The sequence below is a fragment of the Cuculus canorus genome, chromosome 2, assembly GCF_017976375.1.
Source record: "Cuculus canorus isolate bCucCan1 chromosome 2, bCucCan1.pri, whole genome shotgun sequence".
Taxonomy (NCBI): Eukaryota; Metazoa; Chordata; class Aves; order Cuculiformes; family Cuculidae; genus Cuculus; species Cuculus canorus.
Genome location: NC_071402.1, coordinates 78,495,479 through 78,521,131, shown reverse-complemented (window position 1 = coordinate 78,521,131; position 25,653 = coordinate 78,495,479). Strand labels below are relative to the sequence as shown.

Genomic DNA, 25,653 nt, shown 5'->3' with positions numbered 1-25,653 from the left:
GTTTCTTACATGCTCAGACTCCTTCCCTCCTACAAATGCAAGACTTTACACAGCAGAAATTAGTTTTCCTCCTCTGTTCATGGGCACAAACCTCCCCAAGAGGTGTGGAACAGCTCTGGGGGTGCCCGCCCCTCCCCGCGTACCTGCTTGACTTCAGCCTGCAGGTGGCGCAGCTGCACGCACTGCTCCAAGTGCTTGCGGTGCTGCTCGGCAGCCAAGTCCAGCTCCTGCTGCTTCTCGTGGAGGAACTCCAGCAGATCCTGGACACGAGTTGCCATGTCTACGTCTCTGTCACAAAGCAGCTCAACACCTGTAACCAGTCAGGCATTTATAAGTGATGTACAAGTCTTCTAGAGACAAATAGCCTGCTTCCACAGTTTTTCACTAACTTTTCCAGTTCCTTCTCAAAGTTCAACTTAATCCTTGGAGCATTTGCTTAAACAAGCATAGGTTTTCACGTTCCTTAAAAGTGCAGTATTAACTTTTTTTAAAAAAAAGAAGCGTAAGATTTAACCAAATGATGGTATACAGTTAAAACCATCAAGTGAAGCATAAGAAACAAAAAAGGAAGACTTCATAACTTGAAAGTTGAAAATTTTAGCTTGATTGCATTGTTCTGATTAACTATAAAATTAACTCTCTGCTATTTACTCTGATTTTATCGACTTCCTGAGCTGGATTCCTTTCTTTACCACCTAAACATCTTCAGGCGTTGCCAACTCTTATAAAAAAACACATATGCTATAATAACAGTATATTCTTATGAAAACTATCAAATAATTTGAGTATAAAGGGGAAAAAATACGTCCACATGTCTCCAGTGTACAGCTAACCACCATCTCTGTCATTTGCATGCATCCTATGCACGGAGAAACAACTGCATAATTCTTATAAAACCATTGCCTGGAATATCATGAAGAAGGCGTCTTACCAGATGCCTGCACTTCATTGACATACTGCAGCAGATCCTGTCCTTGGTGGATGACATCAAAGGTCAAGTTATTCATGGTGAGGGCTTTGTCTGCATGGTGCTGGAGCCTCTGTTCTGCTATTGTAAGATCTTCAGTGTCAAAGTCATTCATCTGCTGAGAGAGCTCATCATTCCAAGACTCAAGGTCTGAAATTATCTGGGGGAAAAAGCAGGAAGACAATGTTCAATTACCCATTGCACAACTTATCTTTATTTCCAATGTTGCACTTAAAATGGAAGTCAGGAACTTTTGTCGGTCATTGTTGATTGACTTCACTGATCAGGTTCACCATGGTTTAGACAGAGGCTATTGTAAGCATGAAATTTAAATTTTGGCAAACAATCCAGAATAATCTCTTCGAGAACCACTACAGCTTTCCTTCAACCAGTGCTTGCAATACTATGAATATCCTTGCCTTGTTAAGGTACTACTTCATTGACATATAATTTGTGAAACAGATAAAGTTAAAATGTTTTTAACTCCACTTGTGAAGGAAGATTATCTTTTCACTTCTTCAGAATGTACCAAGTAAAAATGCATACATCAAAAGACAGCCTAGCTTTCATTTATGCCAGTCTCGTGCCCTTTTACAAAAAAACAGCTCCACTCTTCTGTGAGCAGGAAGCATCGAGCTCTGTGAGCACCTCTGACTTCTGCCAGACAACTGAGAAGCATTACTTGTCACAAAAGGCAGTGAATGGAGCAAAACCCAGAAATATCACTTTATTGCAGTATTACCGTAACTTCAGAGCTGGATTTGCTGACATCATTCAGCTACACTTTGATTCACACTTTAATTCTGGATTTTACTGTTAGTCATAAGATTTCCAAAGAAAGGTAGCTAAGGAAGTATTATATTTTTTGACACACGTATCACAACAGTAAGTCCTCTTTGTTCACACAAATGTGTTTTCCAAGTCATACAGCAAAACCTGGCTGAAATGTAAGATATTCTATTCCTGAATTAGTACGCAAAACTGGGTTTAAGCCTAACAGATAATGCTTACAATCCTCACTGATCAAAGTGGGTTAAGTTCTTATGACACAGGTTTGATGCATGAGTTATTTCAAATAAGTCTGTCTGACACAACCCTTCAAGCTGGTAATGATTTTTTTTTCAGAATTTTCAGCAGAGCTTTGCCACAAACTACAGCAGTTCATTGGGAAAGCAAAACTACAGATACCAAGAACCAAGTATGGCTTTACTCCAAAGTTCTACGATTTCAGGAGTAGGACAAACTGATGTGAATGGTGCTAAATGACAGGATAACATCTATTTATGCAGCAAGATATAGCAAAAAGAGGACCTGATTAAAGGAGTATTAGTAACAAACTAGCTGACTGCATAAATATTTAACTAAAGCCACTTGTTGTCAGTAACAGGAATATGCCACTACACTTTCCAAGCGGTTAATCAGAGCTGTGAATTTACTCAGACAGTTAAACTACAAAGGAAATTCCAGGAAAACAAGCCTCATAGAACACTGAGGAGAAAGCAAAATTAAATCATCTGTGTAAAGTTTCTGTAGTCAGCTACAATCTTTCTTGAAGGGTTGTTTCCATTCAACTCACATGGCACCATAAAAAATGGACACATCAAGAATTATTTTTTAAATTGTGGCATCAGTGAGTTTATTTTCTGTTTCAAAGGGGCACTCTTCCATGTGCTTTAAAACACCACATGGTCTATGCATTGTAAGTGGTTGTCCCTCTCAACACGTAGACTTACCCTTCCACAAAATCCTTCCCAACTTCCTTTTACTTCCCTTTCACTTGGTCCATGCCTGACATGCCTCATCACTTCTCTCTGTTATTGATCTCCTTCTAAATGATCTAAGATATTTCACAAATTTCGAGTCTTCCTCACAGTCCAGCCTGAGAAACTGATTACTTAGAGCTAACCACCTTTTCTGCTCTCATGCACCTCACAACTGCTCTTCCCAGCTCATCTTCAAAACCCTGTGTTCATTCACTACTAAAAGCAGCAGTGGTCAACTAACACTTGTTTCTTCAAACCACTCACTGCACTACAGAAGTTCTCACAAATCAGATTTACCATCTTAATTTCATCCAGTTCAGTTAACACTTGTAAGTTATTTTCAAGAAGTAACTGTAGTTAGACTTCATTAAACTGAAAAATCTGAGAATTCAAGAAGGTTGTGAAACTCCACCATCAAAACATCATCTTTCACCATCTCTCTAAACACCCTTGAAAAGTGGATTAGGATTTAACATGGCACATTTGTGCCCATGTTATAAAAACAAAGCCAGAACATCTCCTTTCAGAACAGACTCCAAAACCTTAACTCTCTGACTACCAAATTGAGTGGAAATAAAGTAATAAACACCATAAGCTCGCAGTGGAAGATTGCTGTGGTTAAGGGTCAGTATTGTAATAATAACTGAATGGTTTAAGTAGCCGCTATGTCCTCTGAGACTGTCCTCCGATTTACTGTACCTGGTATGAACTACTGGTAGTTTGAAGAGGTCAACACCATGTGTCACCTCAGCCAAGAGGTGTCTGTGATATTGCCTCCAAAGAGCAATGAAAACCAGTAAGAATTACAACTTCTTCCATGTTGTTTTATGCAACCCTGAAGTGAAGATCATGGCCTACGCATTGTTTAAAGCAGTCTGAAACACTCCATACAAGAGCAAAACACTCCCACATCGCAGCTGGGGTTCCTAGTAAGGGCAGTAATCCTCATATTTTTTCAGCAGTAACAGGGTTGGTTCAAGGTGATTTCTTTCAGCCAATGCATCCACTGTGCAAATCTGAAATGTACTGAAAGCAGAGTTAAAACTAAAATAACATGCATTAAGCACTCACTGCCCACACTTTTCAGGGCCTCCCCTGAAGTTCTGCTTTACAAGCAACACTTAAGGTGAGCAGACTCCTATTTTGGTTTCAAATTTCTGTCAAGATAATTAGTATTAAGCAAACAGAACAAAGATGAACGACTAACAGACACCTAAAGTGACTGAATCACAAATTAACACCACTCTCAGGAAATGGACAACCTAGAACAAACACAGGGTATCTACTTACCGTAGCATGTGTTCAGTAAGTTTCTAATGCAGAGTCTGAGCTGCCTGACATTCCTAGTTTTAAACAAATTTAAAGATAACACTGATAGGACACAAGGCAGCGTATAACATAGAAAGGATGGTGACTCTCACACTGAGTGGGAAAGAAAGAAAGAACCACAGGTCTCTTCTCAGAAGGGTCTAACTAACATTCCTTGTATCAACGGAGTGCTAACCAGGACCTGGAAAATATTACACACGGAGGGAAAAGAAAAAGAGAAGATGGGAAAGGGAGAAGAGTTAGGTCTCTGTGATCTAGTACTTTGCATCCTTGCCTTTTCAGCTGTATGACTTAACAGGCATCTTGTAAGTATGGTCCAAAAATAGAGTCAAGATAAAGCTGTGAGCTGAAAAGTGTGTGGTATGCATTGTGTGGAGCCCTGACACAGCCTAGAGGCATTTAAGTTACAGACAAGCAAAAATGCACACAGATGAGACACAGACATTTCATTGTCACCAGTGCTACCTTCCCACAGGCTACATACATACGCATCTTCCTTACGCTGCTAATAACCCTAGCAAGGGACTCTTCATGTACAATTTGTTCATTCTTGCCTTTAGTTAACATGGGGCATTTATAACAGAGTTCTTCAAACAGCTCACAACGAATGGCACTTAAAAATCTACAAGGATAGAGAAAGTCAAGTTTATATGCCAAGAGCAAGGGGCAAAGCAGAAACACTGCTGCAGTTACAGCCATTCCAAAAGAACAGTAGACTCTGAGACTCTGCAGGATAAAAGACAGCAACTAAAAGAAACGGAGGATTTTGTCACGGATTAATAAGGGAAGAGTAAGGACAAGAAGAAGGGAACTAACCCTGCCAGCAAAGCTCTCCACTGTTCCCAGAAGCACAACTGTACCATATGATCCTGAAGTGCTAGGGTAACCATTTGTCCCATTTTAGTTGGTGTTACTTAGCAAGTAGTAAGAAGCTAGAAACACTATTTGCCTTCCAGAAAAAAAAGTCCTCACAGGATGCACCCTTGAATGAACCTTTCCCTACAGCCAAGCCTTAATTGATTGGGCCAATCACACAAAATCCAGGACAAAGGAGGAGGTCAAAACAAGGTCTGCAAGTTCCTAGCTGGCATCTGTCTCCTCCTCACTATCATGTTACTTCAGCTGAGCTTCTGCTTTCAAACAACTGACCTGAAACTAGTCCTTGCATTTTCTTCCCGGAAGTTTCCAAACAGATGTCTGCCTTCAGGGAGAGGGAAAAGAGAAGCGTGCTTTGCTGAGGAAGCAGAGAGAAGACGTGGTACAAAGACAGCAAAGCAATCAACGTTTTGCTGAAGATGCTCTGCAGCCAGGGTCCTTTTGTTCCTTGGAGGACCCCTTGGCAATCTTAAACAAGCACTATTTTTGTTTCCAAGCCATAAAACCAAAATACACCAACTCTTTCAACAAGGTAATTGGTACTTAGCTTTATGTTTTGTGTGCCAAAATGTAGAGCGTGCCAAGTGTCAGCTTCAGAAAAACCAAAAGCTGTCAAGTTAGGATATGCAGCTTTCCACTGCAAAATCCTATGGCTATCCCCAAACAATGTACACAGATTTAGTAATACCTACCCTGTACTGAAGGACTAGAAGACATCTGCAAAACAGAGCTCCTACAAACACCCTTCTGCTATTGTAGAATACTGGTTTAGATAACCTACAGCAAAGACAATCACCTTAATCGTGTACTTCACTCAAGCCTCTAGCGTAATTCTTCTAATAATTTTCATAAATTTTAAATTTTGAGCCTTTCTCCCTACAGCTGCCATTTCCTCCATAGAATTGTTCTGAAAACACCACACAGACAACATCAAGCACTGCAAATCACTTCTGCAGACACTAAAATTGCTGACAATCTTATAAAGGGATAACTTCTGTGTTCCTCGTACCAGCTATCCAACTAATTATTACAATCACAATTCTGCTAAATCTTCCCCTTGCATATTCAAGACAGCTACTTTCTCATAATCAACGCAGCAAACTCCCTGCAGACTAGTTTCACCTCCTGAGTGTGTAATGCAGAATAGAGAACTTTCTCAGTCTTCCTGTACATCAGAGTTGTTATTACTGTACAGCGTACACTCTCACTTCCTCTATGGGCATGGATCAAGGAACTGTGTCTGTCTATTCCTGCATTCCTCCTAACACTGTGCTTAGCTAAATCAGACTTGAGCAATGATATCTAATTCTGATTTTAAAAAAAAAGCATGTGATAAGCTATCACTTCTGCTGACTGCCTTTTGCCATTACACCATTAGTACCTAACCAACAGCTGGAGCTTTTATCATGTACAATCAAAGGGGTAAAATTATCACTGCAACTCCTGTTTTCAAGAGTCTTGATATATACTCAAACAGGATCATTTACCAATGGATAACCCTGAAGCTTCTGAGGCACCAATTCAAGTGTTAGCCACTGTGTACAGCACAAGTGGTTTTACGTATGTCATATAGTCAACTTAGCTGAAACTTTATAATGCAATTCTGTTGACCTAAGCTTCCTGCACACAAACAGAAACCTTCCAACTGATAAACTGCAAACCTCCTCCAGGATTTGGTTAGTCTCAAAATTTTTTGAAGTTTTGCAGGAGTGTGGCTCTACAACTGCTTTTGCATTATTTTCAGAGGTGGAAAAAAAAATCTTCTTTAAAAAACTCAGACAGACAGACCATACAACACTACTGAATATTAGAACATAATTCCAAACACCACTTGAAGCTGTCAACTGAAGAAAACACATCTGAATTGGAAAAGAAAGAGAAGAGGGGTGCTACTACAAAGCAACAGTTTAGAGAGTTTGTACTAAACCATCTTGCAAGACTTATTCATTTTAACTGTAAGCATACTAGTCATATCAAGATAGCTTGATATTCAGATAAAGCAACCAGTACATTATGTTTTACAAGACATTTTCTTTAAGATGCACTAGGAGACAATCAGAGCTGGAGTTAGTATCAAAAAGCTCAGCTCTGCACTCTCCTGACACTTTCATGTATAAGACAAAAGTCTTAGTTCAGTTAAGAATTAAGTCTAACAGTCATTTGAGCCACATGCCAAAGCATATACACAACCATCTCTGTATAAATGTTCCTATACAAGAGGAGGAGTAAGTGCAGTGCACCTTCAAGAGCAGACACTCACATCTATTGCATCTCTTTCAAATATACGGAGCTGCAGAAACAGCTCGAGCTTGATCTTGCGTTCTTGGAAAAGCTCCTCCATTTGAGACTGGGCCTCATCCAGCTGCTGAAGGACTGTCTCTATGTGGTTGATCGAGCTGTTATGGGGAGTCTTGTTACTAGAAATGGCAGAATCCCTATTCAAAGAAGAGAGAGGGAAAAAGCAGGAAGGGGTGGAGGAAGAAAAAAAAAAAAAAGAATATTAATTAAAACAAACCCATATGAATTGGATGCTGTACATGATCACAAAATGTAAGACTGTTTCAGATAAGGTCAGTGCAAGTCATATTACATGAAAGCTAAGTCTGTACATCTTTGTTAACAGAAGATCAAATTACGTTTAAGTACTTGAAAAAGCATTAGGAAATTGGATTACTTTCATATTTTGACTAATTCAACATTTAAGGACATGTTTACAGGAAGAATAAAATGTAAAACCAGAGACAACCCCTTATCTTGTGAAAAGGAAGTGGCATATGATAACTATTTGCTTTACTGAATCTTCCTGGCAACAAAAAAAAAAAAAAAAAAAAAAGATCAAAATTAGATCATCATAAAAAATTTACTTCATCTTTTACTTTAGTATAAAAATTGCAAGTTCAGATATGATAACATCAGCTCCTGCAGTAAAGGGGAAATGTACCAGTGCATCTGAGGCCCAAATTTATTTAGACTGTTACTAAATGAAACTAACTGCAAAGTGATGTTTTTCACTAAAATAAAGTTACTTATCAGTCTGCAAAACAATGTCAAGTACCTCTTAATAAAAAGGCTGCTGCTCACAACTCAAAATGCTGTGGAGCCCTGTATGTCACACTACAAAGACATATGATTGCTCCTACCACAAAGGTAGCTTACATAAACAAAATATCCTTCTTGTGAAGGTAGTGTTTATAGGCTGAACTTCCTGTAAACAGAGGGTTAGAGACTATCAGTACAGCATGAAACATCATTGTAGTCCTAATATTTACAAGTTTTATTTATAGCTCATATCTTGTAGTCATCACAGCTACCCTCAAAATAGAAAGAGCTTCACAAGGTATGGGACGTACACCAGAAGAGATTTAAATAAAAACTTGTTTTACCTTAGTTGCTGTATAAGATCTTCGCCTTCTTTTATGACATTGACTGTAACCTGCAAAGTTGTCTGTTGTTGTTGACCAAAACGTTTTATCAGATCTTGGACAGCCTCCACAGACTCAGCATAGACATCATCAAGCAGTTCTTTCTGTAACTCCTCAAGCCATGTCCACAGCTACAGGACAAGAGGAAAAAAACGAAATGTAAGCCCCAGAATCAGGCAGTCACTACTCCAAATCAATCTCCCCGGACAAGAGAAAACAGACTGAAGTGGGGGAGGAGAAACAGGATTTGTTTCTCTTCATAGAAAAATGCCATCCTCAATTTAATAAAAACGAGTCTTTGTTTCAAATCAGGTTTTTGCTGAAAATACCAGGAAAGCTTTATCCGTGTTGCTAAGTCACCCCTTCTTTGCCATTTTCTTTCTACAGTACTGAGCGTACCCGACTGAGCAGCACAGAGTTCATAGCGAGTATCCCATCTGCAGCTCTGCAAGACGGTCCCTGGGAGGGAAATGCTATGGTAACACTCCCAGAGAGAAGGGAGGAAGGAAGGAAGGAAGGGAGATGTATTGTAGCCACCATCAAATTTACACTGCCAGGCTGACACACGCACACAGATAACGTAACGCTTTTCCGTGGCCTTCCAGAAAAAGGAAAAAGAAAAGGGCATTTCAGAAAACAAAATACAGAGAGAAATCAGATGTGAGAAGTTATTTTTCTGTCACGATTCTTACAGTTATGGTGTTTACCTTCTTGATCTCAATTGCATACTATTACAACAAAAATCATCACGAGTAATTCCACCAGCTAATTAAATGTTTCTTCTACCTCCTTAGGAGTGCACATATCCCTGTTCAGAACTGCTCCTACTTTGCAGCTCATAGAAAAGTCTCCACATATATGCTAGCTAGTTATCACTACTGGCCACTTGAACCCTACTGTATTCTTTTTCCACAATTTCATGAGGAATGTTGTTGCATTCTAAACTCTGTGTGAATATTATTCATCAGCCATCTACTGTGCAGCTGATAAAAACACTTCCTGAAGAGAGGGAGCATGGCTGAGTCCTGCAGCAGCCCTGCAAGCAGGACTAACAGCACAACAAAACAGCTACTCTCACAGGAACCATTCAAACCGGGTCCCTCCTCTCTTGTTCTTCCATCATATCCCAATACCCGTAATTCCAAGAACAGGGATTAAAGTTCAGCTTTTATCCTGAATCTGTTCTGTTTGAAAGTATTAAGATCTTTTGACTACATTGTAATCTCTGCCTTTACTTGTTTTAGGGATACAAATAGGCTTTATTAACTTTGAACCTAATTAAAAGGTTAACGTAGTTAAAAACCACTAAGCAAAACTGGCTTAATTTCAAAAGACAGAAAAAGGTGTTTTCTTTATTTCTTTGCTTAACATTTCCTAGAAAAATATTCACTTCATGCTGTTGTTTATATAATGTTCTCATCATAAAAGTTTCCTTACTACCACTGGAGCTACATTAAAATAGAAAACTCAATAAAAATTCTTGATTAATTGTTTCCTTTGAAGTTTCGTTTTAAAGCCAAATGCTAGTTGTTATATCTTAGAGCCTTACATGCCCTACAAAAGCACATAGGTTTTGAGTAAACTAAGCTGTAGGCTAAATTTTCACAACTGGGAAGAATTAATGACATTTAACTAGACTGTCTTCTACAAATCTACTAACTCCCCCCCCCCCCCCCACCCCAGCAAACAGAACTGCCTATTCATACACACTGTTATTCTGACTGCTCACATGCTTCAAAGACATTGCCTGTCATAGATTTGAATGCAACTCCACAGCCGTAAACACCACAAGCTCAAGCCACAGCAGTCTTTCTTATGAAAAGGAGCACAAATCAACAAAACTTCGGAAGCGGGTCAAAAGCACTCGTCAACATTCATTGCAGCATAACTCAATACAGCATCCAAATTTCTTTTTTTTTCCCAAATCCATACTTAGGAATACAAATTTCACTTTGAAACAAATGAAACTTAAGAGCGAGAAGACTCAAAATACAACTTGAAAAATACTTAGTTTTCAACACCCAGAAGACATGTTTTTATTTCTCTCTTACCTTATGAAGTTTATGTCTGAACTGTAATAGTAGGACACTGTGCTAGACACATTCCAAGTGAGCTAGTGTGTACATACAAATAATGCAGCCTGTGACTGTGCAAATACATTCAAGAGTAACACTTTACTGTTGACTACATATCTCGTATTTGGTGCTAGCTGGAAGAACTCTACCTCACTTATTGCACAATTTATAAAAGGTCCAATTTTCAGAGACGTTTATTACAGACAAACTGGAATTAAAGCAATTTTGAGTCTCTTGGACTCTATCAAATTTGCCCCTTGGCTCCCTTATAAGCACCTGCACTGTGGCTCATGGCAGGTCTAAGAATTACTTTACTGTTCTTCTATACATCTTTGTCTCACATCTGTTCAAGGGACACCTCAACTATGCAATTCTTCAAATATGTTTCAGTCACTTCTGTAACTGGGTGGAGAGGGCCTGACAAGAGAATGAAACTTTTATGTGTTGTACTCGTAATGTACTGCAAACAGAAATATTTCCCTTAATTCTCATCCTGGATGCTAGAGACCAAGTAACACAGAACAAGCAGACCTTTCCATCTGTGTAATCAGTTTGAAGCAACACCACCCATGTAAAGCAGAAAGACATGGGCACTAGCACAACAGAGCGTTATGCTGACCGGCTTAGTGCCTGGTCAGCACGGCATGATGGTATCTTGTCCCCAAGGCACCAAAGGGCTCAAAAATACACTTTGTTTGCCTAGTTCATTAGCTGAATCGCCCACTGCTTGGGAAGAAAAAACATTTTATGAATGCGCAGAAAAAGAAGGACAGAAATTAGTATGCATTACTTATCTAGCTGTGATTCATACATTACTGAAAGTGGAAGAACTTAAGCCGTTCCCTACAGTGACTGCACAGCTCTGTGACACTTTCATAGCAAAACTACTCTACTACATTACGAAATAAGCTTTTTACACTTTTCCACAAAGTAAGTTTATGATAAACAGCTCCACCTCAAAATAATCTTCACGTTTATACACAAACATTAGAATAAAGCCAACACAGATGAACAAAACTGCCAGATTCTTAAAGCTGGATAGAAAATCATGCTACTTACTAAGAGGAGCTTAATTCATAACGGGTAGCAATAGCTGTCTTGTAGACAGCTTTAAAACCAGAATAGCACTGGATATACTGGAAATTACATAAATTATATTGGGTTTAGATACAAAACTAAGGACTAAGACAGTACAAGGTTGCACAGCAAAGCCAAAAGAAAGCAAACTGTTCACAGTAGGGAGTGAACAGAGACTGGAGCTTACCCATACACTTTCAGCAGTGCAGAACTAGAGATTTTATAGTGCAATGATTTTCTTAGACAATGTATTATTCCATAAAAAAGCAATAACAAAAAAAAAATCCGTGCAGGGGGGACAACGACAAAACAAATCGAACTTTCTCTCAGTGTGAACTTTCAAGCAACTTCCAAGCATATTTTTTTCTAATCTCTGTAAAAGAAGCAGCATGAAGATGCTTAAACAAATGACCAAGTCCTGTGACCTTAGTAAGAACATATCCAGCAGCAAGTCAGCTGTAAAGTACAGTGAGAAAACTGTATAAATAACTCAATTTAGTCACAGAAGGAGGCTCTTCTCTTTTCATCTGCTCTTCACATCTTATCAGAATTAAAACTGGAGAGGGAAATCAAACTCTGAATCCCTGACATGCAAACGTTTCACCCAGCAGATTTTTTTCCTTGATCTAAATATAACACAGACTAAGAAACATCTGCTTGAATGAGCCTGCATCCTGTGCTACCTCTTTCCTAAGTTCTTGGGAGCATGCCATTAGTCACTGAGATGGTATTATTTTAATTGTCTGCAACATCCTGGAAATCTCAGTGTTTCCAGTGTGGGCCTCTATTCATTTAAGTACCACCTCTGCACTCTCCTGAAAGACTGCAGCTAAATATGACCTTAGGTAATTTGTTGAATAATATTGGAAAAAAAATATTTCATAGTAAATACCTTCCTGAGTGTAAATAATACAGTGTAGGGAATAACAAAAGTTATTTTATTAAGGTAAAATATCTGTGACTATTTCAGAATTTATTTTATATTATAATAATGGCATTTGGATACGCAGGCAGCCTTTTCAGCAGGGTAAGACAAAGAAAGGCACACAGTTTCTGGATTTAAAAACTGCTAATTCCCCTTTTCTGCCCCTGCACACCAACACAGTGTTACAATATGTGTATCACCAGAGGCATAGTTGCTGAAGGAGCTATTATTTGTACAGGGCCAAATGTTGCAATAGTGTTCCCTTACAAGTATATCTGAGCACAGAAGGGGCCTGGTGTATGCATGTCTGCCTGTAAGCTTTGACTTCCAGAATGCAGAGTGGACAAAAATTGCATTTAAAAAAACAAAACAAAACAAAACAAAACCAAACCAAACCAAAAAGGTGTTAAATCCCCTGGAATTTGTCTTTCAGTGACATTTAAGATACTAAATCATGTATATTTTAATTATTTTTAAAAGCTTTAAATACCCTTATACTAAAGTTACAATGGAATAAACTTCCTATTTGGAATAAATTCACCCTTGAAGCAAAACCAAGTTTCTCAAACCTTCCTAAAATTACACCAACTACTAGCACTTCATCAGCATTCATCCCATTTCTTAACCGAACAAGAAAACTGTCCTCATATTCAAGACGAATGGCATATCAAAGTACTGACCAGAGACTGAACTTCATATATTCTGCCAGACTCATCACACTGAGCATTGCTATGCTATAATGACACGATAAAAGTATCAGAGATGCACAAAAGCCCAAGGGACAGAGCCTCCACATTTCGATGAGGGCATTCAACAGCTGTCCTTCTGCCTGTGATGGGCATGCAGAAGAGAGAGCAGCCTTTCTTATGACATTCACATTTAAGCTGTAGATCAAAATACTTAGAAGTGACAGGCAACAAGAAGAGCAGGTCTGTCACCTTGGGGACTACCCTGAGATGAAACAAATGAAAGGCTGTGTGGATGAACACCCTTCCATAACAGAAAACGCAGAAGAGGGCATATTTCTGGCAGTGAGTCATGAGACTGGGTGAGACTGTTATCAACAAAATTTTTCAAATTAAATACATACACCTCATAGCTAGATAAGAATGAATCAGCAGCATTATGGCCAGAGCAAGGCCTCCTCAGCCTTCCCATGCACTTGCACGCTCAAAACAGTTCCACCTTTCTTCAACAGCTTGCAGAAACTACTGTTTCATTACTTTTGTTCAGGAACAGCAAGGTTTTGTATCTGAAATCTTAGCCAATTCCACTTCCTTTTTCTTTGTTTCAACCTCAGCCTATTCTCCTGTAAAGTTTAGTTCGAGTAAGACAGAAAATAGACACATATTAACACCATTAGGCATGTTGTGTATACATAAAAAGCGTTCCAAGCTACTTTATAATGAACTTGTCAGAATACACTCAAAAGGTTATATGCAAAAAGCCAACAGGCTCTTAAGAGATCATCCTCTTCCACGTACATTTAGCCCTGTTCTATGTTCCCACACTCCAGTTAGGAAAATATCTGTTGCTCTACTTTGGCACTACTACAGACACCTGACTTGGCCAGGTTTTCAGTCTTCCCACTCATAGATGCTGAGGGAGCTATTTCAGAGAGAGTGCGTGAGCATGTGTGTCTGTATGTATGTGTATGGAAGAATTTAAATTCACATCAAAATCTTGTTCATCTGTACTTGGTGACAGATTTCACAGCAAAGACTACCATGACTCTTGTTCCTCTATTTTGCACATAATCTTGTATGATAACTGTTTGTTTAGGAAACGTAGCTTTTATTTGTGCAATTTTTTTCTTACCTTGTCCCTCTCCATATTATTAAACGTCAAAAGGCACAAAAGTCATAAAGGATTTGCAGTGGTCAACCATTCCAGTGGCATTTTATCCATTCTCAGGCTGAAAACCTGTATTTTCAACGCCAAGATTCTGAGAGAGATATTAATGGTCCCAAAGACTTCTAAAGCTTGCCAATGTATGGCTTAACTTCAGTATATCACTTACTGAAAAGTCTGACTTATACTGTGAAATTCCTCACTGTTTGCATAGGAGCTAAAAATCAATATTCACAGCCTTACGAATGTAACACTAGCAATAATGCAACAGCATGGAATCACAATATATATTAAAAAAAATACAAAACCCAATCGATTTTCTTTGATCACTATTAAGCAAAACAAGCAATACCATTACATAACAACGTATTTCTGGCTTCCCTAAATACATCCTTATTTTCTCTAGTGGGAAATTCGGTCTGCTGAGGTTAGTCTTGGAAGAACCTGAGAACTTCCACATTATTTTCTGATGTCTGCAATACACAGGAAACTCTACCAGCTTGTAGCCACCTAGCTACAAAACTTTCGGAAACATTAAAACCTGTCAGTATTTCTAATGAGCATCATAAAAGGCTGTTGCACACATACTATACAGCCACTTTGTGCACAGGTACAGCAAAACTCTGTTACTTCCAGGATGTATCAAGCTGATCTATTGCTTTAGAGGCAAGCAAGCCGTTTCTGAAAGCAAAAACTCTGCTTATTTACTAAGTGTGGACGGAGTAACAGTACTGCGCAGACACTGCAGGACTGATGTTTTCCAAGGAAGGTGGGAAAAGTTGCAGGCAACTTCTGTGTCAAGTACAAAGGTTATGTAAAGCTACAGCATTGAAGCAGTATTAGAATGCTTTCATCCAGATGAGGAGCATCCATTCAAAGCGAAGTATTTCTGAGGAAAAGAATAAAACATGACAAAAAATCCTACTTCCAAAAATCAAGGAATTGGATGGATATCAGAGCCAGATTTCAAAGCTTTTAAACAGCCAACAACTCAGCCTTTCTGAGCTCTGTGGCTCCTTCCGAACTGTCACACACTGTTTTTATTCCTTATGCCTGTTTTTTAGACCAGGAAAACAAAGAAAAGATACAAGAAACAAAATTCACCCAAATATTTGAAGGGAAAAAATGTTGGTTGTGTTTTGTTTTGAGGTTTGGGGTTTTTTTTGGTTTGAGTTTTTTTTTGGTTTGAGAAGTTTTTAGGTTTTTTTAAACAACTGAAATATCTCTTTCTGTTTCAACAACTATGATGTTATCCTGCTATTTGAACTCCTCTCTTTGTCAGCAAAGCATGGACATTAATTTCTTCACTCCAACATATAGCAGAGAAAAATTACATGCTTACAGGTATGCACTACTTCATTCAGTGTGTTCCCACATCCTGCAGGAGAAATGCATTCTCCTTCCAACAAAGCATGGATGACTTTCACTTTTAGGGCACTCTGACCTTCCATCTGCTTTGTGATGCCTTTTCAGCACTCCACATGCATGTTGATAACAAACAACACGCTCCTGAAAACAGATTAGGCTACAGAAAGTGTAAGACAGTTCTGAGCTTGCTATTTCTTTGTACCTTAACCAAAGGACTAGTCCAGTAAACATAAACTACCTGCCTCACTCTCTCATCTATATTTTTAAGTAGAAGACAAACAAATAAAAATATAGTCTTGTTTACATAAATAAATACTCTTTTAAATTTTCTTTGCTTTATTATGTATAGAGGTCAGCCACATGACAAAACCAAAAAAAATTAGCATGTGTACATCAGCCACAGTACATTTCCCCCAAAGTCAAGGCTGCCATAGTAACAGCTATGTGCACTTACAGGATCACAAAATATATTTTTCCCAAAGAAATAAATCAAGATATAGAATTTTTTTTTTTCAATAAAACATTATTATCTAGGGGAGCAGTGGCAACATTCCAGCACATCTGGATCAGACTCCCAGAATTGCTCAACAGTGACTCACAGATCAGTCTGCTTTTGGTATTCTGGCTATTTTAAAGCCCTTCCCTTGCAAATCCTTTTACAGTATTCATCTTTCATCACTACAGCCAATTGTATCCATTTAAATACCACTCCAGCTGCTCTTATTGGTGCTAAGAAAAACAGGTAATGAAAAAATCTATAGAAACAATGAACATGTTGAAAATCTATGCAAACAGTAACAGGAGACTGCTGACTGCTCAGGAGCTTCCCAACAGGTAATGGAAACAGCCCTGTGTGCTTGAGAATAGCAAAACAAAAAAGGTGCACATTAAGAACAGCTTACAATACAACATCTATGTTTTGTTTAAATGAGCAGAGTCCTGGGAGAGTACCAGTAAGGAAGCATCTAAGAGATAACTGATGGGGGAGCTATGTACTCATGTCTAGAGCTAAAAAGTAATTCAATCCTGACCTCCTTCAAAGACCAACTGCCTGATGCATTTGTTTCAAGTGCAAAGCAGATGTTTCATATACAAAATCTCACACCTTTCTCCTCTGTAAGGTTTTGCTGAAAAAGCTACTTCGAATACTACACTTCCCCACTGAACAGAACACTTCTTGATGCAGGGGGAAGGGAGACACACACTGACATGCTGTGATCCAGAAGCCTTTCATATTTTCACCTAGTTTGAGCAATGAGAAGATTTCACATTAGCTCTAAACAGGCAACAGGTACTTGACAGTTGTTGAAATTTACCACGCTACCTTTAACCAAAACTCCTTACTGAAGTCCTCATTCCACCCTTTCCCATGATCTTTTAAATACGTATGATCTATGTTTTGAATCAGCAGAAAACTGATCTGGTTCAAAATTAAGCGTGTTTGATTAAATTTTGTTTTTCTTGGTGTATCAGTTCAACCTTTGAAGAAGACTAAAAATTGCAGACATCAGGCAAACCATTGTCATTATCAGATTAGCTCTTTAGGTTGTCAATACACTAGATGAAAATGCCATGTCTAAAATGCAAAAGAAAACAGCCTCTCTGGGCAGCAGGGCTGCCTTATACTTTTGTGCCATGCTATTCAGTCTCTTGAACTGTGATTCTCTAACCATGTGTCTGACAACTCTGTTAACTGCACTGGACAACTGGTCAGATTAAGAAAACCCAACCAAAAAAAGTGCAGTATCTTCCCCACCAACATGCTGTCATTTAGCTGTGTCAGTTTTCTAATTCGACCATCCTCCTTCTCAGTGACTGAACAAGTGTATGTACTTGCATAGCAAAGAAGGTAGAAACTGCTTGTAAAAGTGAAAACAAATGAAAATAATAAAAAAATAAATTAAAAAATCCATAAAGAAAACAGCCACCCTACTCCAGCCTTCAGTTTGCAGTGAACTACAAACAACTGATCATACATTAGGGGTTTCATGGCTTCCTATGGCAAGGTTCTAACAATGAAAGTAATATTGGACAATATTGCTTTTAACTACTACTATTCAGCAGCAGTCATACCTCTTTAACATGAGTGTGAAAGGACACAGACATGTCCAGCAGGATCTTGCGTTGCTCCACACGCCTAACAAAATCCTGTATCCGGTCTTCGAGCTGATGGGCAGCTTGATAAATTTCCTCTGGGTCACATTCTCCAGTCTGCGCAAGCTGTTCGGCTGCTTCTAGGAGCTTATCTGCATTAGTGTATGTATTCTGTAAAGAAAACAGTTTCAGAGGATTAAAAGAAAGAAAAATTAGTATATTTTAAAGCCACTCCACTAATGAAAACAAAAGGACAAAAAGGCCCTTGGAATGTATTTTTCTTTCTTCATTTTTTTCAAGATAGTAGAATATAATCTTACTAAAGATTTTCTTGTATTTCTACATACCTTTCCATTTAACTGTGAATACATTCTTTAGCTCCTTATTTATGTCTGTTTAAATGTCTTCTTTATTCAGAACTTGGAAGCCTATTCATTATTCCTCAGAATTATATTTTAAGCTAGAATAAAGACCAGCCTAAATGTCTAATTATTTGCAATCTGGCCTTTTTCAACACTGTAAAAATCACTATGGCCAGAAGGCTTTTTAGATGTGTACTATTAGAGGTAAGAAAGCCATAGCTGCTGGCAGAGGCGCTTAACGCCAAATCCATACATCCAGCAGGAAGGTGAAAAGTAAGGAGGCACGGGAGAGGAGAATTTCTTTCCATCCTTACGGGAGTGACGTACCCAAAATTCACGTCAAGTGGCTCATCATTTGTGAAACAGCAGCAACAGAGAAAGATTTAGAAGTCAGCTATGGCTGAGTGTCTGAGTGGAATATTGTCCAAACATATCACAGGATTAATAAATGCTGTAAGAGACTTTGGATGAAGCAGAGAAACCAGTGAGAGAAGTCAGGTATCTGGTATGCTGAGAGCACTATAGCGTGCAGAGTGCTATGGACCAGAGAAGAAAGAAATGTTTAACAACTCTCAGACCTTGAAGCCAGCATCTGTGTCTTTCTCATTAATTCGAAACAGGAACAATTCCAAAGATTTGCTAAAATTTGTGTGCTCCTTTTGAGCTTCATCTTGAGTTTTCATGCTTTAAAATAGTACTCAAGATGGACTCATCAAGAAAGCACAGAAGGATGTTAATCTCTGCAAAAAACTGATTGAAGCCAAGCCTACGCTTAAGAACCTTTGCTTACATCCTCACATCGGGTCTCTTGATAAGTCTGAACCCCAGACAATAAAAATACATCTTGACAGAATAAAATACACCTTTCTCTTTTCCCTTCTCCCCTTCCATCTTCTCCCAACCTCAGTTACATCAGGTAAAAAAACTGCTTCCCAAGATAAATTAAGCCTATGCAAATCTACTTTTCTTTGCTATAACTATAGTATCACACCTCTAATTAACATTATAATATCCACAAATGTTAAATCCAAGCCCAGCCCTAAAACTCAGCTAAGGGGAAGGAAATGAGAGCTCTCCTCCAGGGTCTCAAACAAATTACCAGGCAAGCCCAGGACAAATTACATGACTCAGAGAAAACTTTCACATACTTAAGGGAAGCTTCTCCTTTATTTATCAAGATCTATTTATGCAAGGAATTCAGTCCATGCTCCTCCTTGATTTTGAACATGTGCACCTCAGCCCTTCTTCAACCTTCAGCTTTTTAATTGCATGGAGAGGTAGAGAACTCCTCTCCAGTTTCCCTAGGAAAGCCTGAAGAGACTAACATAAGTCTATCTTTTTCAGTGGGAAGTGTATTACTCAATGCTCCTGATCACTGGCTTAGGCCACGCTGGCCCAGAACATACTCTGATCTGTGCTTTGGTGTTCTGACTTCCATGGTCACAACTCACACATATTGAAGAGGCAAGGTTGAAGAGCCTTAAGGCACTCCTCAAACAACTACTTCATCAGCCTGGAGAGCCACACCCAGCTACAGATAGCTGAAACAGAAGTTTCCCATTTTAATGAAAACTTTATCTCATATATGAAGACTTGTTTATGAATTCCTGAAGTATCTTCCGCATAACACAGGCCCAGGCACATCAGAGCTCTCGTTCTGTAAACTGGATGGTGAATTGCCTGTACTTAGAAATAATTACAACCTAGATGCTGCTTCAAAAGGGGTTGAAATTCTCAAGCTTTAACATCAGACACATGTCTTATTGCTAAAATATCTCTTTCAAATGGAGCTGAAATATAATACGAATATATATCTTGGCAGATAACTGCCTTTGCAATAAAAATCACAACAAATAGGTGTGCTGTACTAACTATTGCCTTTCCTAACTCTCTGCTTATTTCTAAGCAATGGTTGGAGGGAAAAAATCATTAGGCGAAGATTTTGAAAACATTGGTACCAAGGGGCAGCCACTAGTCAGAAAAAAGAAAGCAGAAAGAGCAGTAATTCTCCCCTAAAACTGCTTATGCCAGTTTCCTAAATTGCCAAAGGATTCTTCACATTTCAAAACATAAGAGTTTTGAAATGGATTAGCACCTTCTCAGATTTTTTTCCACTAGCACACCCTGCCTAAATCCCAGGGGAAAAGAATCAACTGAGTAGAGCTTTAAGAAGTCCTCTTGTCCATCCCTCTGTGCCCAAAGGCACGATCGACTATACTAGAGTTTTTAATATGCGTTCTCCAAAATGCTGAAAGACTCTCTGTAACAGAGTGTTCAACGCCTTCACCAACAACTTATCCCATTGCTTTCCTAGTCTTCCTGTTAGGAAACCTTCTCTACATATTTTTCAGGAAAAACAAACATCACATTTTAAGAAAGCATATGAAGTAACACATCATAGAAAAGTCAAAGATTAAGTTTAAGAGACTAGTGCAGAAATGAGTACTACCACTAATAAAACAACAAGTACAGCAACAGAAGTGAGTGGAGGTGTGGACTGAATTTCATACAAACTGCAGTTTATTGCACTATGGAGGAGCAAACTAATGAAGAGATACACACTGATGCAGGAAAATTAATACAACTATACAATCATTAAAGTAGAGAAAATTAAGATCAATTACTCATTAAATACAGGGCATGCAATCATCTTTAAGCATCAGACAACACACTTGAAATGAAAAAGCAAAAATATTTTTCATCTAAAGGGTAATTAAATTACATAACTCATTGCCACAGGATCTGGTATACCTTCCAAGAGCATAAATGGATTCAAAAAGTAGCAAGCCAAATTAAGGGTTCCAATGCATCCTTCATTTCCAGACATCAAACATACAAAAATTAGTAGGGTAAAGGTAACTTTTTAAGTATACAGTCTCTTTTCTTTGTGCGCCGGGTGATGGCCACGACATACTGTAAGACACGGACCTTTACCTGATGTAGTACAGCCACACATGGGTAAAGTTCAGAACTAGCTCAGCTCAATTACATAACCTTTTTTTTGAACATTAAAGAAGGTGGGAAATAATGGTGGTAGGGAAATGATAGGTGTATTCTAACAAAGGTTTGGAAGAATTTTTCTTGTATGTCACTTGCACCAAGATGACTTGAGTTCTTTACTCAGATGTAGTCTTCGCGCACATGGAGAGAAGAAATTACCTCTGGAAAAAGATCCCATTAATTACTTCTTGCCATATACCTTTCATGATTTCTGAGCATAGACTACTGTCAAAAAGTAGATATTGATTATAGTTTAAACTGACATAGCTGACATAGAGGCTGACATAGCGTTTCATACAAAAATGCACGGGGAAGTACGCCACACTATTGATCTGCATCCAGTGCTTCTAGGCTGATTATCCACGCCTGTAAGTGAATCAGTTAGGTAAAAATTTGGAGTCTTGTCACTTTGACTAAATGGTTTCATGGATAAAAAGACGATCATAGGGAGGTGGGGGGAAGTAAAAGAGGGTAAGCATAAAGTGAATGGGACAGGCTGCACATGAAAAGAGCAACACAATTTTACAACAGTGGTCAAAGTGTGTATGTAGCACAAATGTCAATACATCAGAACTTAGGGAGGATTGTTAGGCTGAGTTTTGATTACCTAGTGTTTTTGTAGTGGTAACAAAAAGTGCCAAATAAAGAGAAACAAGCCTTCATTTCACACAAATTTCTAAGTGAATAATTTATGAGCCCACAGCCCACTGACTGTGGAACATCTTTTCTATTTGACATACAGCTTATTTTAACATCTCTTTGAATGCTGCTGAGGAACTTGCACCTCATTCACAGTAAAAAGGAATGAGGGAGGAAGCAAAAGGGAAGAAGAAATAATAATTTTCAGTCCTCTCAAAATCAGGAGTTAGCCTTCAATCAGGAATATTTCAACATGACTGTTAGCCCCTTCATTTGACAAAACATTGCCATGCCACTGACAGTTACCTTGATTCTTCTCCCTCTCTACTTCCAACTACAGCTGACTGAATAATTATAACTATGCCTAGGGTCCTATTAAAAAAAAAAAAAGGAACACAAACCAAAACACAAAAAGACCAAACCAAAAACCCCCAAAACCCAAAACAGAACAAAGATCCAGACAAACCAGAAATGTAGGTAGAGAATAAATCAGCTGCAAGTTATTTTAACAAGGACTGCAGATTGCTGTCTTACACTTGAACGTAACCTTCCTTACAATACCAACAACAGAAATGCCTTTTGAGGCTTGCTTACATTCAGTTTGAGAGCAAGTAAGAGAAACAGCTCAAAGGGTGTGCCTCTCTTGGCAGTCACTACACATTCAAGAGCTAGAGATGAAAAAAATTACTTATTAGATCATTTTGTCCATCCTTCTGTCAGTGTAAGATAGTCCCCTGAAGTATATTTAAGTTCTTTCACCAGTTTAAATTTTCAACATCTCTAAAAATAGAAATTCCATCCAGCCCCTAAAGAAACCATTTTAAACTCTAGTAACATTCAGTTTTAGGAAGTTTTTGTTAAGTGTTTGCTTCACAACTTTGTATTTTAAAGTACAATGCAAATTAACAAGATGCTGTTTTTAACAAGTTACATCCCACTAACAGTTCAACACATTTCATCTCCTTTGGTTACTCAAACATTTTTCTCTTCTTTGCACAAATAATGGAGTATTAAGTATGAGCTCATTCAGGTTTTATTGTGTCTTACACACAGATTTTTGCTTATCTGATCCAGAAAAATACTTCCACATGGGAACTATTACATATTTTACTAAAAATGAAGTATTACACATGCATAGGAAAAATCCAGCATATGAGTATATAAAAATAAAAGCACTTATTATTTTGGAACATTTTATAGGAAATCAATATTGAGGAAGCTTCTGATGCTATTTCAAGTCCTAAGTCACTGGAATGCTCTAGGACAAGAGGAAGTGGCCTCGAATTGTGTTAGGGAAGGTTCAGATTGGATATTAGGAAAAAATTCTTTATTGGCATTGTAACAGGCTGCCCAGGGAAGCAGTGGAGTCATCATCCCTGGAGGTGTTCAAAACACACAGCACTTCAGGACATGGTTCAGTAGGCATGGTGGTGCTGGGCTGACAACTGGACTTGATGATCTTAGAGGTCTTTTCCAATCTCAATGATTCTATGACTCTATATAATACAATTTTATTAAAAGCTTAATCATCCATTAAATAGGCAATCTGTAAACACACTTCCAATGCATCTGCCATAGTAGTTGTTCCTGCTAAGCACCTCTATGTCACTGCAGAATTTTCTAATAACGTCTTCTGTTTTGACTGAAGGACCACTGCATCAACCCTACTTTAATGAGATTTTTCTTGATGAATATTAGAGATCTTTACACTTACTGATGACTAAGACTAGACAGACAGTGCATGTTACTAATGGGGAGGATTCTAGTCTTCAGCTTCTCGTGGGTTTTATTCACTTCACACTCAAACAAACCTCCTCGAGTTAAGCTCCCTATATTCCTTACTACCTTTGTTTCTTTCGGTTTGATTTTCTTTCACAGAACTGTGTTCTGAAGTTCTATCATCAGTTCCACTTAAGGCTAAAACTACAGTCTTCCTATGGAAAAAGTGTTGGTACCAATGATTCAGAAAAGAAGGGCATATACAAACTCAATTGTATTCAAAAAAAAAAACAGTCCCAAAGCCAGGTCAGATGATACAGTTTCTTAGGAGTCCCGCCACTGCCCAGTCTTCCCCATCAGACTGTTGTGGGGATTTGGGAACTCCCCACGCTTAAAGTTAGGAAGCAGGGCTTTCAATTCATCTCCACCCTCTCTTGCAGGCTGCACAAACATTTAAATCCTAGAATCCCATGGAACTAAGTTACTTTAGAAGAAGAGGTTTCATTCTTCTGCAACTCAGCATTTGAAAACATGCTTTTGAGAAGAATAAAATAATACTAGCAGTAGCAGCTTTGTTGGGCTTTAAGGATTCCACTCTCTGCAGGACTGCAGAAGTTTGTCTTTTTTGCACTAAAGCTGGAGTGAAAAGGAGAAATGAAGTAAAAGCTTGCAACAAAACCAAAAAAGCCTATTCTTGGAATCAAGTATTTTGTAGTGGAGTTCCCTCTGCCCAGCCCTTCAGTGCCAGAGGAGATTTTTTCATCAATTTCCATGACAAATGTACAGTCTTTCGTGTGATTGTGCTTACCTGTGCAACCTCTTCGAAGTCTTCATGACGTTTCTGCAAAGCTCTAGCCCGATGCAGGGATTTCCCCACTCCAGTATGTTTGCTAAGAAAAGCTTCTCCATGGTTTTCAATCCAATCCAACACCTGTGGTACAGAAGACACACACAGAAAAACTCTGAGTGGATGCACTGAATGTTGCAACAAAAACAACTATTCAAGAAACTAAGAAGCTGTAAAGGTACTGCTTATAAGGAACACTACTGTTGGATCAAAACACAGTATTTCCATTGAAGAACATTAATTATGTCTCGTTAACATTTCTCAACACAATAACTAGCTCAAACTAGCTAAATCGTACAATTTAAGATTATATGTTTATTTTGAAGCCTGCCAAGGACAACCTCATTTCTACGCATTCATCAGTTTGATAGTAATCCGATTCAAGTGAATAATACAGTAAAGTTTTATGTTATATATATACACATAAGTTATGTTATATATATACATCCTGCTATATATTATTAAGTCCAGAAGAAAAATTCAGTAGTAGCTTTTTAACTAACACAACCAAATCGAGTTGAAATCGTAAGATGAATGACAATCTATGCATTCAGAGCACAGAAATGATTTTTCCCCAATTCTAAAGAAGCATCTCCTCAAAACATTAGGGAGACATAATTGTTTATTGTAAATTTTATAGCTGAAAAAGTGAGGAACAAAGGGCATTCTAAGGACATTAAAGGTTCTACCACAATGACTGGACTGACAGCTTTATAAATAGTAAACATTGTACACGTAATTAGTTCCTGCCAGTTAACACAAAGGATTACTGCACACATACCAAATTCCTGATGAGTGAACAAGAGAAAATATCTGGTCTGTCTCCAGGCTAATACATCTTAGCCATATCTTAATTAATTCACTAGCTAGTGTGCATAAAGTATTTAGCTCTTTGAAAGATACTCAGAGGTTCAAGAATGCTGTTCCAAATTAAAGACAAGTAACTGCATAAAAGCAATTTTCTTAAGTCAGCTAATCAGTTTTACACAGTATTTATGTAGCACTTTAGACTACTTACCTAAGATTTATTTCCACTGTTCCTTTTTCTTTTAAATGTGAGTATTTTGTTTTTAATACACCTACCAGAAACCTATATCTTATCTCTCCCTATCTATTAGTGTACATTACTCTGATTCCTGAAAGTGGGTGAGGTTTCTTTCCCCTCTTCCTGTACTGACAGTATTTGCCACTAAGCATAACTAACTAAAGAGAAAGACTTTTTTTCTTTAGTATTCAAAATGAAACCATCTGGTGTGATTTTTTCATTTATCTTGACTGTTAGAATCTTCCTTTTGGTTTGCAAACTCTCTGGACATCTTCAAAACAACAAACAATCTCG

The 25,653-nt window shown here is 38.2% G+C and overlaps 1 protein-coding gene across 5 annotated transcripts in view; it reads right to left on the bottom strand.

The window, feature by feature from the left end:
• TRIO (trio Rho guanine nucleotide exchange factor) overlaps window positions 1-25,653 on the bottom strand; it is a 249,072-nt gene that overhangs the window by 110,097 nt on the left and 113,322 nt on the right. For all 5 annotated transcript variants that reach the window (XM_054057258.1, XM_054057257.1, XM_054057255.1 and 2 more), the window contains exons 10-15: window positions 24,276-24,398; window positions 17,727-17,918; window positions 8,319-8,488; window positions 7,196-7,370; window positions 932-1,127; window positions 144-310 (exon numbers count right to left, since the gene is read on the bottom strand). In XM_054057258.1, coding sequence (XP_053913233.1) covers window positions 144-310; window positions 932-1,127; window positions 7,196-7,370; window positions 8,319-8,488; window positions 17,727-17,918; window positions 24,276-24,398 — 1,023 coding nt within the window. The remainder of the gene's footprint in view (window positions 1-143; window positions 311-931; window positions 1,128-7,195; window positions 7,371-8,318; window positions 8,489-17,726; window positions 17,919-24,275; window positions 24,399-25,653) is intronic.